Source organism: Glandiceps talaboti, chromosome 5, assembly GCF_964340395.1.
Source record: "Glandiceps talaboti chromosome 5, keGlaTala1.1, whole genome shotgun sequence".
NCBI lineage: Eukaryota > Metazoa > Hemichordata > Enteropneusta > Spengelidae > Glandiceps > Glandiceps talaboti.
In genome coordinates, this window is record NC_135553.1 from 16882682 (window position 1) to 16897324 (window position 14643).

The 14643-nt window shown below is 33.3% G+C and overlaps 1 protein-coding gene across 1 annotated transcript in view; it reads right to left on the bottom strand.

Moving 5' to 3' along the window:
- Positions 1 to 2860: 2860 nt before the first annotated feature.
- The window catches only part of LOC144434999 (queuosine-tRNA galactosyltransferase-like), a 73554-nt gene continuing 61771 nt past the window's right edge, over positions 2861 to 14643 (bottom strand). The window contains exons 7-12 of the mRNA XM_078123531.1: positions 9841 to 9936; positions 9242 to 9366; positions 6783 to 6918; positions 5864 to 5932; positions 5264 to 5338; positions 2861 to 2941 (exon numbers count right to left, since the gene is read on the bottom strand). Of these exons, the coding sequence (XP_077979657.1) occupies positions 2861 to 2941; positions 5264 to 5338; positions 5864 to 5932; positions 6783 to 6918; positions 9242 to 9366; positions 9841 to 9936 (582 nt within the window). The remainder of the gene's footprint in view (positions 2942 to 5263; positions 5339 to 5863; positions 5933 to 6782; positions 6919 to 9241; positions 9367 to 9840; positions 9937 to 14643) is intronic.

Below are 14643 nucleotides of genomic sequence, written 5' to 3' on the forward strand. Positions count from 1 at the left end.
TGGCGAAACATTACAGAGTGGTATATATAATGACATTCATGCAGATTCATTAAAACTATTGCATTTGTTTTTTGTTGATGATTTGTCAAAAGTGACTCTAGAATTGGCCTACCAAGGCAGCTAAGCAAACTTTGCAACTTTCCTAGTAATCCAAATTAAGAAATTGAAGTTGAAGGTGAAGGCATCAAAAAGGAAAATTGTTGTGTCAAGAAATGGAGGCAAAGCAAGACATTATGAAAAGTGATATTGTGACGGTCAATGTATTGAAACACTGAGTATCTCATTTTAACTACGTTGGCATAACATTCTCAAGTTCAGGACTTTGGTCCAAAGTACAGGAATATCTGCCGAACCAGGAGAAAAGGGTATTTCTAATGTTAAAAAGTCACAAAACCAATAAAAAATTACTAATATTAACATTGGTATGAACATTTTTGATAGTAATATTCTCCCTATTCTGATGCATGGCAGTGAGATATGGCGATTCCACGACATTAAAAGGTCTATTCTTCCTATTGTAAATACATTCTTACAGTTAGTAGGAATACAAGTAAACTTGGGATACAGAAGTTGTCATCACTTGGGTTTCTTCGTATTATTAAGTATTGGCTCAAACTCTTAAGGAGTGAGAATACAACGTATGTGAAGCAGTGTTACAATAACCAACTAGAGATGGCTGATAAAGACTATAAATGGGCATATAAAGTTAAACATTTACTGTTTAAATTTGGTTTTGGGATTGCCTAGACTGAACAAAGTGTTGGTCATGAGAATGTAAATTCTTTTTTGAATTTAAGCAAAGGTTATTTGACACTGACAACCAAAGTTGGCATACAGATATAGATTTTTCACCCAAACTACATACCGACCATCTTTACAAATCTCCGTTATTGACACTGAATTTCTCAGGAGAGCACTTAGCAAATTTCCTGTCTCTGACCACAATCTCCGTAATTGAGAGTGGACGAAATTTCAAGTTGCCAAGAAACAAACGTATATGTCAACATTAATCTTGTCGAAGATGAGTTTCATTTCTGTCTAGTTTGTCCTGTATTTAAAGATATTAGATGTAAATTTATTGCTCCATATTATTTTGTTACCCTTCACTTTCACCTGTCATCTACTACCAGACAAGATAGTTTTAAATTAATGGACAAGATCACCGTACCAGAAACATTTAATTCAGCTTCTGTGATGTTTATGATTATAAACATCTGAAACATTTAGTTCAGCTTCTGTGATGTTAAATTCGCTTATAACGTTCTTAGTATTCTGATTGTTTTATGTATACATATTGTTATTTTTATATCTATTTCTATATTGTACAAGGGGGCCGGTGGCCTAATGTACTGAATATAAAACTACCAAAAAATAAGAATATTTGTTCTTGTACGTACATTTGTGCGAATGCGTTCAAGTGCAAAAAACAAAAACGTTTCACCATTGCTTGGCAAGAGTGCACAGGCACTTTCAAATTACTGCACATGAAAAACGAAAAAGATGGCAGATACTCATATCGGCAAATCGTTGCATTTTGTGCAGTTCCACTATTTACTTATGACACAGGACAATTCGCACAACTAAGATATGCCAATGCCATATGTTTGAAAATCGCTTTGCTAAATGAAGTGACAATTGCTTGTTCAAGAACAAAACGTCATGGGAAGTCAGTGGGCGACCTGTGAAGGACTGAATGATTACTGTCTCTCTTTGTTTGATTGTAGTGAAAACTGCTGAATGGGAGGAATGTTTTCGACACATGTAAACAGCTATTCACGGACTATTTATTCTCCTACTCGAGACTGTTGGTAAAATCGTATGTCTAGTACATTTTTCCTAGTACTTGTGGTTTTTTGTTGATGTGTGCTTTTGATGTGCAATGAATTAATTTCAACATGATCTTGGAGCCAACACCACGTACATGATGTAACTAGATGTATCGTATTGCATACATTGTATGTTTTTGTGAGTTTGAATACATTTAAGTCTTTAGAGAGGAAGAGCCTATTAATTCGCATTCTAATAACACTTTATCGGAAAATTAGCACAGCTGACACATTTTAAGTATATATTTTTTCTACTGATGGGCTAGCATCATCATGTGATGGTATGGACATGATAACATTTGTTACTGTTCAAATGAACAACTGTGTTCACAGAACAGAGTGAGAGGTGAAAAATTAACCTATGAATGCATTCATTTCTTCTGATAATGGTATCATGGTGGACATGTATTTGCAAATATCACACATTCCAATAGAAAATTAACAATGGTATAAAGGAGATCGAGTACGTGCCGGAGTATTGTCCGCATAAATCTTCTTTCATATATGAAATGAATATATCAATGTTTCATATATCGAATAGTTGATTCAATGTGTTAAAGCTGCACTAGCTGTAACTGAACATACTTTTAAAAACATTTTATTAGATACAATAACTTTACTCATAATGTCTTACACCCTGAACAGTATTAAATCACCTATAGGTGAACAATTTTTTGGCAGCTGCATACATGATAAATCAAATCAAATCAAAACGGACCCAAAAATCACAATTTTTAAAGGAAAGGTCCAGTCAAATGACATTGTAATTTCTATTTCTATTCTACTCCTTATTGGACAAATACATAAAAATGGAGAGAAAACCATTACACCTGGGTTTTCAAATGCCCTTAGAATTTGAAGTTGTTTTCATTGCATGTTGACTGATTTTGTTGTTAACATCTCAGTTCAATCATTAAAGTATCAAAGTGTTGTGTTTTGTTGACTGTTTTCATGATATCCATAAAGGCAAACTTTGACATGACATTTTGAAAAAGAAAATTGAGGATTGTGTGAATGACATGATTGGATCAGATCTAGTTGAAGTGATAGTAGTCCAATCCCTCCTCAAGATTCAATGAAGCTAAGTTGGCTTCAAAATTCCCACCAGTAAGGTCCTATAAAGAGAATGGCAAAAAAATCATAAAACTGTGTATTTTACAGAGCAAATGAAAGGTACTTTGTATTTATTAGCTATTATCACATAATTTATAAGTTTTTCCACATATTTTTCTACAATTTTGAATCAAATTTTATCAATACTGCATCGTTTCATCACACTTTATTCTTCATCGCGCATCAAAAAATGGCATCCGACAGCTAATCACATGTAAATGCATGACCTGTTGTGAGTTTTTTGTAATTTGCATAGTCATCAGACGCCATTTTTTAATGCCTGATGAAGAATAATGTGCGATGAAACGATGCAGTATTCGTAAAATGTGATTCAATTGTAGAAAAGTATGTGGAAAAGTTATAAATTATGTGATAAATATATAATCCCACGAAATCAATGTTAGTTTTACGTCATAATGCTTCTCGTATGATTGCGCGGACTACAAATTCTGGCCTACCGGTTCGAATTTATGTTAGTCCGCAGAATCATACTGGGAGCATATGACGTAAAACTAACATTGATTTTGTGGGATTATATATAATTATACCATGGAACGAGGTTCAACAAAAAATATAGAATATATACTCTGGTCATTCTATGTCATGACAACACATGTCTACGTCACTGGTTCTGCTGTGTTCAAAATATGAGTCAAAACACTCAAAATTGCCATCACTTTCCCCAATTTTAAAAAATATTACTGGCAATGGTATAATTACATTATTCCCCAATATTTTTCTTCATTCAGCTGGAAAATAGTTGTGACCTAAGGCGAGTTGCTTAGCTCACTTGTATTTTCTTTGGCTGAACAAATATGAGAATATCTTATTATGAGTACCACCTGTAGTAAATATATTCACATAACATATGTTATGAAATTATTTATTTAAGGCAAGATACACATTAGTTGGACTAGTTCAACTGGTGTTTTCTGACATTAAAATGGTAAGGATATGGACTACATGAATCATATATTTCTAAATGCTCTTTGTACCCGGTACAGGGGTTATTTGTTTTGTATGAAACTAGAAAGCTGGGAAAACAGGATCAACAAATCTTCTGTGTTCAAAGACATAACACTCAAAACTATTTAATGACTGTGAAATATGCTTTTACAATTCAGTGGCAAGTTCATAATATCATACATAGCAATGTATACTCATAACATCTTGGGATGTTAATTGACCAATATGCATTGACTGTACATAGTTCTAGATGGACATTTGAGTGGCATCTGTCTATCAAACTTTTGTGGATATGAGACAAAATGTGCATTTTTAATGGTAAATGTAGTGAGTGGATCGATTCTCTAAGTGTGTCCATCTATGTGACTGTATATATATAATTAAACTCAAGAACTACAGAGCTGATTGGAACATGATTTTAAACACACTTTTTGTAACTTACAGTTAACACCAGAGCCAATGAAATTTTGGACAAGATCCATGCACTAAATAGCTAAATTTTGCCACATTCCAAAAATTATGTCTCGTCATTTCGACACTGTGCCATAGTCCTCTTTCAATTTGTCTGATGATGTCCATTGCTAGCATGCTGCAATATACTGTAGTTAGCTCTTACTATTTATACGTTCATAAGACGTCTAGATTGTTTTAAAAAGGGGAATGGCACTCCAGGAAATATAAACAAATTCATAAAATATGGGTGCTGGAAAGTAATTTCATTATTTTACATCACCTACAATTATTTGCAATTTCAGAGAAACGTCAAGTTGATCTTGTGCATTTATAGGGTATCTTGGCTATGGGCTATTGCATCATGGGAGATAGTAGAAATATATTATTCAATGGTTGAACATTATTCAAAATGCAATTCATGTCATGCATTTTCTTTGTCAATTCTCAACAAAATAACTCACAATGATTAGTTAGACCTACTACCCGCTTATCGATGGCTATTCTTTTTTTGTGAGAATATTAATTTCTTAATTGGTTTAACAATATACATGCATCAGCAGACAGGTATCTCTCTAAATATTAAAACAGTCATAATGATTGATTTTGCTGTGTCAGAAAGTTCAAAATTGCCATTACTTTCCTCAATTTTTCTTCGCTATTACTGGCAATGGTATAATTATGTTATGCTTTTCATTCATCCAGAAAATACTCGTTGTCACTACTTGTCTATAGCAACTCATAATGACAAAGGCCCCCTAGGTCACTCGTATTTTCCTTGGCTGAACGAAGAAAAATATTGGGTTGTGTCATCTTTATTAAATGGGTTCAATCTGATTAATTTTTTTTGCTCACATACCAGCAGATTTTAACACCTACAGTAACTATTTTAGTGCAGCTGAACTTACCAATTTTACACATATGATGAATGGTTTTGCTGCTGCAGTGAAATGAACTATAGGAACTTTAGGTTTTGGAGTTTCCTGAAATAAATAATTGAATGTCATGTACATGTAACAATAAGACTACATTATAACATATTGATTATCATTTCACTACATACAGTACAAGCACAATATGAATATCAATTCATAGTAGGGCACAACTAGCGCCTGTAACCTTCGTATGGCATGTATGACTAAAACACACACATTTAGGTACTGGATACCTTTTAGCATTACAGTTATTTGAATGTCCATTCATTCATTATAGACACAAATGTTTGATGAGCTTTAGTTATTTCATATTGTCACCATATTGTGATAGCCATTAGTACCACAGATTTGTCATAATCATATCTACCATTCAGTATATGCCATCTGTAATACATATTTCATCAGTTGTAAAATACATCAAACATGACACGGTCACCATAATTCCAGTACATGCCATCTCTATACATTCACAATTCTTAAGTACATCGAACATGGAAACTATGGCCACAGATTATGATTTTGCTTATTAAATCTTCTTATGTATACTGTGAAATACTAGGTACACAAACTTACCACACTTTCTTCAAATGTATAGTAACCTTTGCTAATTTTTTTATCATCCACATCACAAAATGCCTTCACCTGTTGGAAATCAACATAGTTCATGGGTACTTCAAAAAGTCATTTGACTCAAAGGAGTACTTTTATACACATAATGATGTAATGGGTACATGTACCATAACTTATAGGTGTAAGGGGTACTGAACATAATGGGTTTAGTAGTGGCTATATGCAATATACTTACAGGTATTATACCCAAGGGGGTGCTACATAAATGATTAAATGGATATATGCAATGTAGGTATAACCAAGGGGATATTTACATGACAAGTTAATAAGAGATACATACAATGTAGATATATCCAAGGGGATATTTACATGACAAGTTAATAGCAGATGTATGAAAAGTAGGTATACCCAAGGGGATATTTACATGACAAGTTAATAAGAGATACAAACAATGTAGGTATAACCAAGGGGATATATACATGACAAGTTAATAAGAGATACATACAATGTTGGTATACCCAAGGGGATATTTACATATATGATGCAATGGATATATCCAAGGTATTGGTATATCAAAGGGTGTTTACACTGACATATGATTTGATCAAGGTATATGCACTATACTTTAATAATGAAGGGGGCTCCTTACATGTACATGTATGATGCAAAGTGTACATGCCACGCAACTCTGAATTTCTTTCTACCAAATATATAGATGTTATATTTCGATAAAGAGAATAGAGGCTATTCTAACCTGGATTCTTCATAATTACAAAAATTTGGTAAAATATGCCTCTGTAAATAGTCTTCTCATACAAAATCAATATTTTTGTAATTATGTTATACAACATAATATAATAGGGAAACTACGTCATACATTTTATTGACTGCAATGATGTAAATCAATGAGTAATAAACATACCTTTTTCTTATTTTCTTGAGTAAGGGCCCTATAGAATTTCCTGCCTTGTTTGCCAGCATTCCATATCGTGAAAGAGGACCATTTAACGATGACTTTTTCTTGAATTTTTGCTACTCTAACATCCCATATTGTGTCACTAAAGACAACGTAAAGGAGACATAATAGAATTAGTGATTTGTAACTTGATGCTGCAAAATATAGCATTATAAATATTGTTTGGAATGAAACGTTTGCAATATTTCTACCAGTATCATTCTATACTTTAATATCATTCTATTAATTTCACATACCATATTTTTTAATTATTTCACCTGTTGATAAACAGGTGGGGTAAAAGTGCTAGCTTATTTTTTCAAAGCTTAGGTTACTAATGGATTAATTTCATCTATCCTACTCGACTTGCTGTAATTTTCCATGACAACAGTTTCACATCCTTATCAAGACACTTTTTCAGGCAAACTCATGACCCGAGAACCATCAAGCAATTTTACTAAAAATAGTGTTGTATACCACAACCAAGTTATGACATCTTCTTTCCCTTCTTTTAACGGAGGGTGCCTCCATTTTATTGGTCTCCTTAACCCCCCCCCCCCCTTTCAAACCACATATGTTCTTTATCCAATATGAGGTTTATTTATTGTCAAAGGACAGTGTGTGTATACAACACCAAGTCCCCCCACCCCTGAAGAATGCACTCTTCTATGTTGGTACATAGGCTAATTACATTATTCCTTCATAATCACACTTACAAACTCTTCAGACTTATTCTTGGTTCATCTTTATATGCATTATGGATGCTTGCTTATTCTTACCAGTGAGGGATTTGTTCCGCAAAATATATTAAAGGTGGACAAAAATAAATATTTAAATGTTGGATCTGGAAATTTGGGTTGGTTGGGTTAAAATGAGAAACAACAGATATTAGGGTCACCCTTAAAGCTGAATAACATAAAATTCTCTCTGATTTGTACACTTAGACTTATAGCCTTTCATTTCAGGCAAATCTCGCCAGTGTACACGATTTTGTTTGAAATTTTCAAACTGTAGAATTGTTATTGATGAGTTTGCAAATACTGATTAATTTTTCATAAATACAGATATCTATGAGTCGACGGAATGTGAAAGCAATATATTTTATAGATTTTTCAAACCATCTCAATAGCCATTCAGAATATTTGCAATGGAAGTAAGAAAAAAATTGGTGAGAATTGCCTGAATTGAAACAGATATGCCTGAACATACATACAATATCAGAGAGAACTGTGGGATATTCAGCATACCTGTGCACCATGGATTAGTTTATCCAACACAAGTCACAATCAATACAGTCTGTTGATATTTCATAAATCATTAACTGAAATAATTTGACAAATTTATGTGGTTTTCATTTTTATCAATGTCGTATCTAAATATTACTGTACAAAGGTTTGTTGATTCTGTATAATATTAACTGTTCATAGTATACATACCTTTATTGCAATAATAACAATGTAGAAGATGAACATCATTTCTGTTTAATTTGTCCATTTTATCATGACCTCAGAATTAAACATTTACCTTGTTACTTTTATAATATGCCTTCTTAATACAAATTTGTGTCTCTTTTGCAAACTCAAAGTATTATAGTTTTTTACAAAAAAGAAAGGGACCAGCAAAGTCAATCCAACAAAAAAACCCACAAAAAATGACTAAGTGCATATGACATCTACATATGTATGTTTTCTGTGATTTAATTATTTTCTTTAATTGAGGCTCTCAAAATGTAAACTATTTTTTTTCTCAGCTGGTGGCCTAAGGTATTGAAATAAAGATTATTATCATAATACACATACTATTTCTATACCTGTGAATTGAATTTGACAAAACTCTCACTAACATTGCCACAGTTTTTGTCCGGCCAGACAAAATATCTCTTTGATGTTGAATAACTTCTCATCTGGCTCAACAAAAATCTAATTAATATTTCCACATTATCGTTTGACATGACAAGAGCTGAACTACAATTGAGACATTTTAGTCAATTGACTGTCTCAAAAATATCAAAGAAAGCGCCAAACCTTAGGTTTACCAGGCAGGGACATATGAATTTGACGTTGATCTCTATAATGGTAGCTCATGCAAAGAAAGTGTAACAATATTAGTAAAGATGTTTGTCACGCCAGACAACTGACGAAGCGCTGTTGGTGAGATTTTTGTCTAGCCAGACAATAACATGTAGCAATGTTAATGAGATTTTGTCGAGCCAGATGACGTTTTGTTTCAGGGTTTATGATTTTCGTTGTATTTCTTTACCTATGAATTGAATTTGACATGGCATTGGCATGATAGTGAGACACCTATTGTTCATAATAGACATACCGGTACTACTTGAACTATACCTGTGAATTGAATTTGACATGGCCTTGGAATGACAGTGAGACACATATTGTTCATAATAGACATACTATTTCTATACCTACCAGTGGATTGAATGTGTCATGGCCTCGGGGTGATAGCGGTACATTAATAAACTTTCATCTACTCTGTGGATTCCACCACCATGGTGTAAATGTTCAAAGAAATACAATAAATCCTCAGGAACTCCCTGTAAAATAGGACATACAGCTGGTAAGGTGACATATAGGTGTTACCTAGGCGACATACAGCTGGATGCTTGTTAAACAATTCAAACATTGTATTACCCTTGCCAAAACAGTCATATGAGTGAATGCACCTTGGGGACCAAACTGTACTAAAATCAAACAAAACTCTGTGATATGAAAGAATGTTCCTGGTTGTTCCCTAATCATTAAAGGAATTTTCTTGTTCCCCTTCTTGTTTTCAAGAAAATCATACTCTACTTTCCCATAGAGTTATTAAACACAGAGTTTGGTGGCAATTTTGAATTTAATTTATAATTGGTTCAATTAAAAGATCATTTTGTTGTCTATTTCAAAAAGTTGCATAATAACCATTCTGGTTCATTTCAGTGGGAGAAAAAAAATCAAATTAAATGCATTGGGTATTTTTAAGATTTTAACATTTGGACACTGGTATGAACACTGAAAGAAGGAATTACCTTGCCTCCTTCATGGAAGCCACCAATTCTGTTGAATATATCACGAGAATAAAACCAAGTTGGCATAATCACTGTTGGACCATTGGATGTGTAGACCTGAAAAAAAATTATTTTTGAAATAGTCTACAAAGGACTCACATACATACAATTATGTAAACTGAATAAAAATGCTGTAATAGTAAAAATATATTATCATTGTGAAGAAAAACAAGGACCATGAGTGGCATACATACTTACATTGTTCTGGAAATTGAGAGAGAAACATGTATACCGACAGGCCTGCATATTTAACTATTTTGTATGGGTCTGTTCATATAGAAACATGTATATACAGGCCTGCATATTAATAAAACTATTTTGCATGGATTTGATGAGATAAAAACATATTAGTATTGTTTAATATACAAGATTGATAGTATTATATTACTACTATTAGTTCAGTGTAATAAGCAGCAGTTTTGATGCAAAACACTGTAAGTATAGTGTAGGGCAGCGAGTGTATCTGATAAACTATAAATCTCTGTCCGGTGTCAGGGATGGTGATGCCTCTTTAGCTGCTGTCATCAGTCCATCCTTAATGAAAAATACTCTTATCTTGCATGGTTCCAAAGGTTTCTCACTGAGAGTAGATTTTAACTGTTTTGAACATGATAACTCATGAATTCATGCAGCTATATGCAGGTCATTACAGGTGAACAGCACTCATCCCATCCAGGTGATATTTATTCATCCCTGAGTATTTGAACAAATTAACAAACCACCTTAAATACTTCACATAAGGAGAGTAATGGGATGGTGTGTTTGGATGACGTGTTTCTGTTTGTCCTGGTTTATCATTTACTTAAAAAAAAAAAAAAAAAAAAAAAGGCTGAAAGTAACAAAACCACAAGCAAACTTTTATTAATCTTAACAACTTTGCAGCTGGAACACTAAAACATTATTTTTCCTCAACAAGTAATAATCAAATATCCTAATTTTTTCTAATAACAGAATAATTACAGGAGACGGTTTGGTTAGAAACCACCCTAGCTGTTGTTTGCTATATACTGTATACATTTGCTGTCTCTAAAATGTCTCCTGAGGAATGACACCATGTCCAAGGTATGTATATCTGTCAACCTGATCAAGTAGACTGCAAACATTTTCATAATTTACTTTTACACACTGACATTCAAAGATTAAGATCTACAGCAAGGTCTGTAATAAATATAAAAAAATAGCGTTGGTAATAAATTATCACCTTGTCTAACACCATTCTTAGTTGTATTAAACTAGGGAGTGAAATGTGTTCCGATTCGATTACTTGCAGTAGTAGTTGTACTGTCAGTATGCATGTTATGTCTTTCAATATGGGTTTCTGAGTTTGGGTTGAAACACAAGCTGGTTTCTGAAGGGCTATTCAACCATTGATAATATATTCACTCCTTGCGTCAAAAATACATTTTTGTGAAGGAAGGTCATTTGAATATAATTTTTGTTAAGCATTTGACAGGGTCAATCACAAATTGCTGTGGCATATTATAATGGTATTCTTACAATGACAGTGATGGATATAGGTCAGTGTATTCACAACTTGAATCATAGTATAGTATATAGTATAGTATATTTTATTTGACATGAAATTATGTAAGACATACATTAGCTAGAGTCAAAAACATACAGAAACAACAAAAACAAAGATAATAGATAATTATATATATATATATATATATATATATATATATATATATATATATATATATATATATATATATATATATATATATATATATATATATAACACGAAACTATAGTATTGAATACAAAGATAATAATGATTTAGAGAATTTTCCAAATCATATGTATCATATGTAAATACTAGAATGTGTCTGTGATACCCAAGTCAAGGTCAAAGTCTCCAAATATAGCTTGCATTTGATAATATGGGGGTAGACACTCAAATAAAGTGTCTGTGTGACATACCAAATATACCTAATCTCATCCATATGGACAATTCAAACCTGAAAAATTATCTTAATTACTTAAATTACAGTTGCAAAGTTTGTTTATCAGCTTTTCACTGTTCTACTCACACAAATTAAATATTGAAGTTGGTCGCCATCTTCAACTTCCAGTTCAACAGAGATTATGTATGCATTGTAAATAAATAAATAAATAATACTAGTATTAATAATGTACTGATTGCCGAGGAGGAATATCACCTTTTATTTGTATATCCCCATTAGGAAGAATTCAGAGTTACTTAATATATACCACCACATGGAGAGTAAATCCTTGGAAATATAATTTATTCCAATTGTTGCTATTACAATATCAGGTCATAGCTTCAAAACTGTCTGCATCATGTATGTACTGAAAGTGTTCCACAAACACGAAATATTACCAGCGTTACCAAGATTGTAACTCGTTCACTTTGCAATATTTGTATGTTTTCCAATTTTTGTATCATTACACAGTGTATATTGATTTGTACGATGGGGCTGAGGCCTATAGTACTGGAATAAACTGACCTTGAACTTATTAATTCTCTTTCTCCCAACTTGTATTTAGTTATGTACAAACAAATAACCCCAAGGGAGAAAGATAAGCATGTTGTACTAATGGCTGCCAGGGTTCATGGCATAAATGAGACAGGTAGCTTGAATTGGCATCAATACCACAGGTAAATAATTACTTAGTACATTTCGTGCAGGTGATTATGTATCTATGCCATTACTTAAGTGTTGTACAGTTAATGATTAATGTCCTGTCCATTAGATATTGCAATTTATATATATGTAAATACCAAACCAGTGACAAGAAACTCTTTTCAATATGTAGGAGAGACGGATATGACCTTTGAATATATTAAATCATTGCAACAAGTGGATGGAGACACTATTTTCTTTCCTTTTCACAATATATACATTCAGCAAATGTACTATTAGGCAATATTAGGTCTGTAGACCTTAATTAGGCCATAGATCACAAGAACTGTGGACATTACACACTCTAAACAGTAAAACTTGATATACAATACATCAGATACAAAAAAGCAAACTGTCACAGATGTTCTACCAAGAGGTAGCGTACTGAGTTGAAAGTAGTAACGTGAATATCTGTGTATCTGTCTGTCTGTCTTAAAATACATTGTAGCTGAAAAAGCACTGGGCTAATTGTAATATATTTGGTACACACATACCAGGAGAACTGATCATATTTTTGCCAAAATCTTCGCACATTGACCTGCTAAATATAGCATGCATTCATTACTTATCAATAGACCAGATGTAAACTGAATACGTCTGCCATAAGGGCCAACCTTTAAACAATGACAGACAGATCGACACACATCATGCACACACACACATAATATTATACATATACATACACACATTGATGGACATCACTAAAACGTATTACCATCCCTTACAACACAAAAGGTACAACTCATCCTCCTGTGACATGAGGCATATTACTGCCATGTATGTACTACAGTTTAATATACTCCATGAAAATAGGCTCAAACCAACTGAACTGCATGTGACACTTTACCAAAAGCAGACCACACCAATGTGAACATTGCATGCATACAGTCTTGGGGCATATAAAATCTGCTTATCTGATTTACAATTAAGTCACCTTAGAGTCGACACACACATTCTAATATAACATGAACATTATTGCCATATCCATCTCGTGCTGACTGTCTGATTTGTCAACCTAGAGCAAGGTGGCTGCGCATTAAGATTGGAATTCTGGTAAAAGTTTTGTTGTTCATCAGTATCTAAAGCAAGTGTGTGTGCTTGTGTCTAAGTCGAACTCAATATATTAATCTATGCACTGAGTAGAGGAAGTGGCCACCTTGTATGACGCCAGAGTCAGTGTATGTAATTGATAAGACTGGGCAGTGTGCTAACAAAGCATTCAAAAAACTAATGACTGGCTGCTACTCTCTAAGGTTCACTTACACACCTGAGAAAAATATAGCCACCCAATCACGAAAAAGTAAAAGTGATTTGAGTATCAAAAAGCAATTGCATGAGTTTCATATTTCCGGCCCTTGCTCTGTACCACGTGGTTATTACACAAGCTGATAACTTTGAACAGTTTGACTAATGGGAAAGCAATAGGACCAGCTGATATAGCATCGCCACTGACCATCATTACGCCCATGGTCATCTTCATATCTGCTCATGAAGGTCAAAGTCTCCAAAGATAGTTTGTATCTGATAACATGGGGGTAGACACTTGAATGGAGTTTCTATATTTGTTACAATTTTGAGTTTAGCAGTAAATATTGATTTATTTTTGAATTTCAAATATGGCTGCCATTTGGTAAAATTTCCATATATATTAAAAAACATATTAATGTCCATTAATTTACCATATGATAACGTTACCGTTGTTAGGTTTGAAAGAAATTGAATACTGCATGTCTGCTTGCATAGACGAACACCTACACAGACGGATGGAGCCCATTGTAATAGCATGTCCCCGGGGCTTCAAGGGGCTAATTATATTACTGTTTAATTTTGGTAATTGAGGGTCAAGGTCATGGTCAAAGTCTTAAAGGGAAGCTTAAATGTGATAATGTATGTGTAGACACAGAAAAAGAGTATCTGTGAACTACAATCTGTAATATGGGGTGAAAGGACTTTTCATTACCAATATGGCTGCAATTCAGTTCAGTTAATTGTCATCTGAAGCTGAAGGGACACAGATGTATATCTGATAAGAATGTCAATATTGAGTTAAATTGACCTCAGATCAGGCACTGTTTGAACTTATTTCAATGGCAAATCTATCTATGGTATGTTTGAT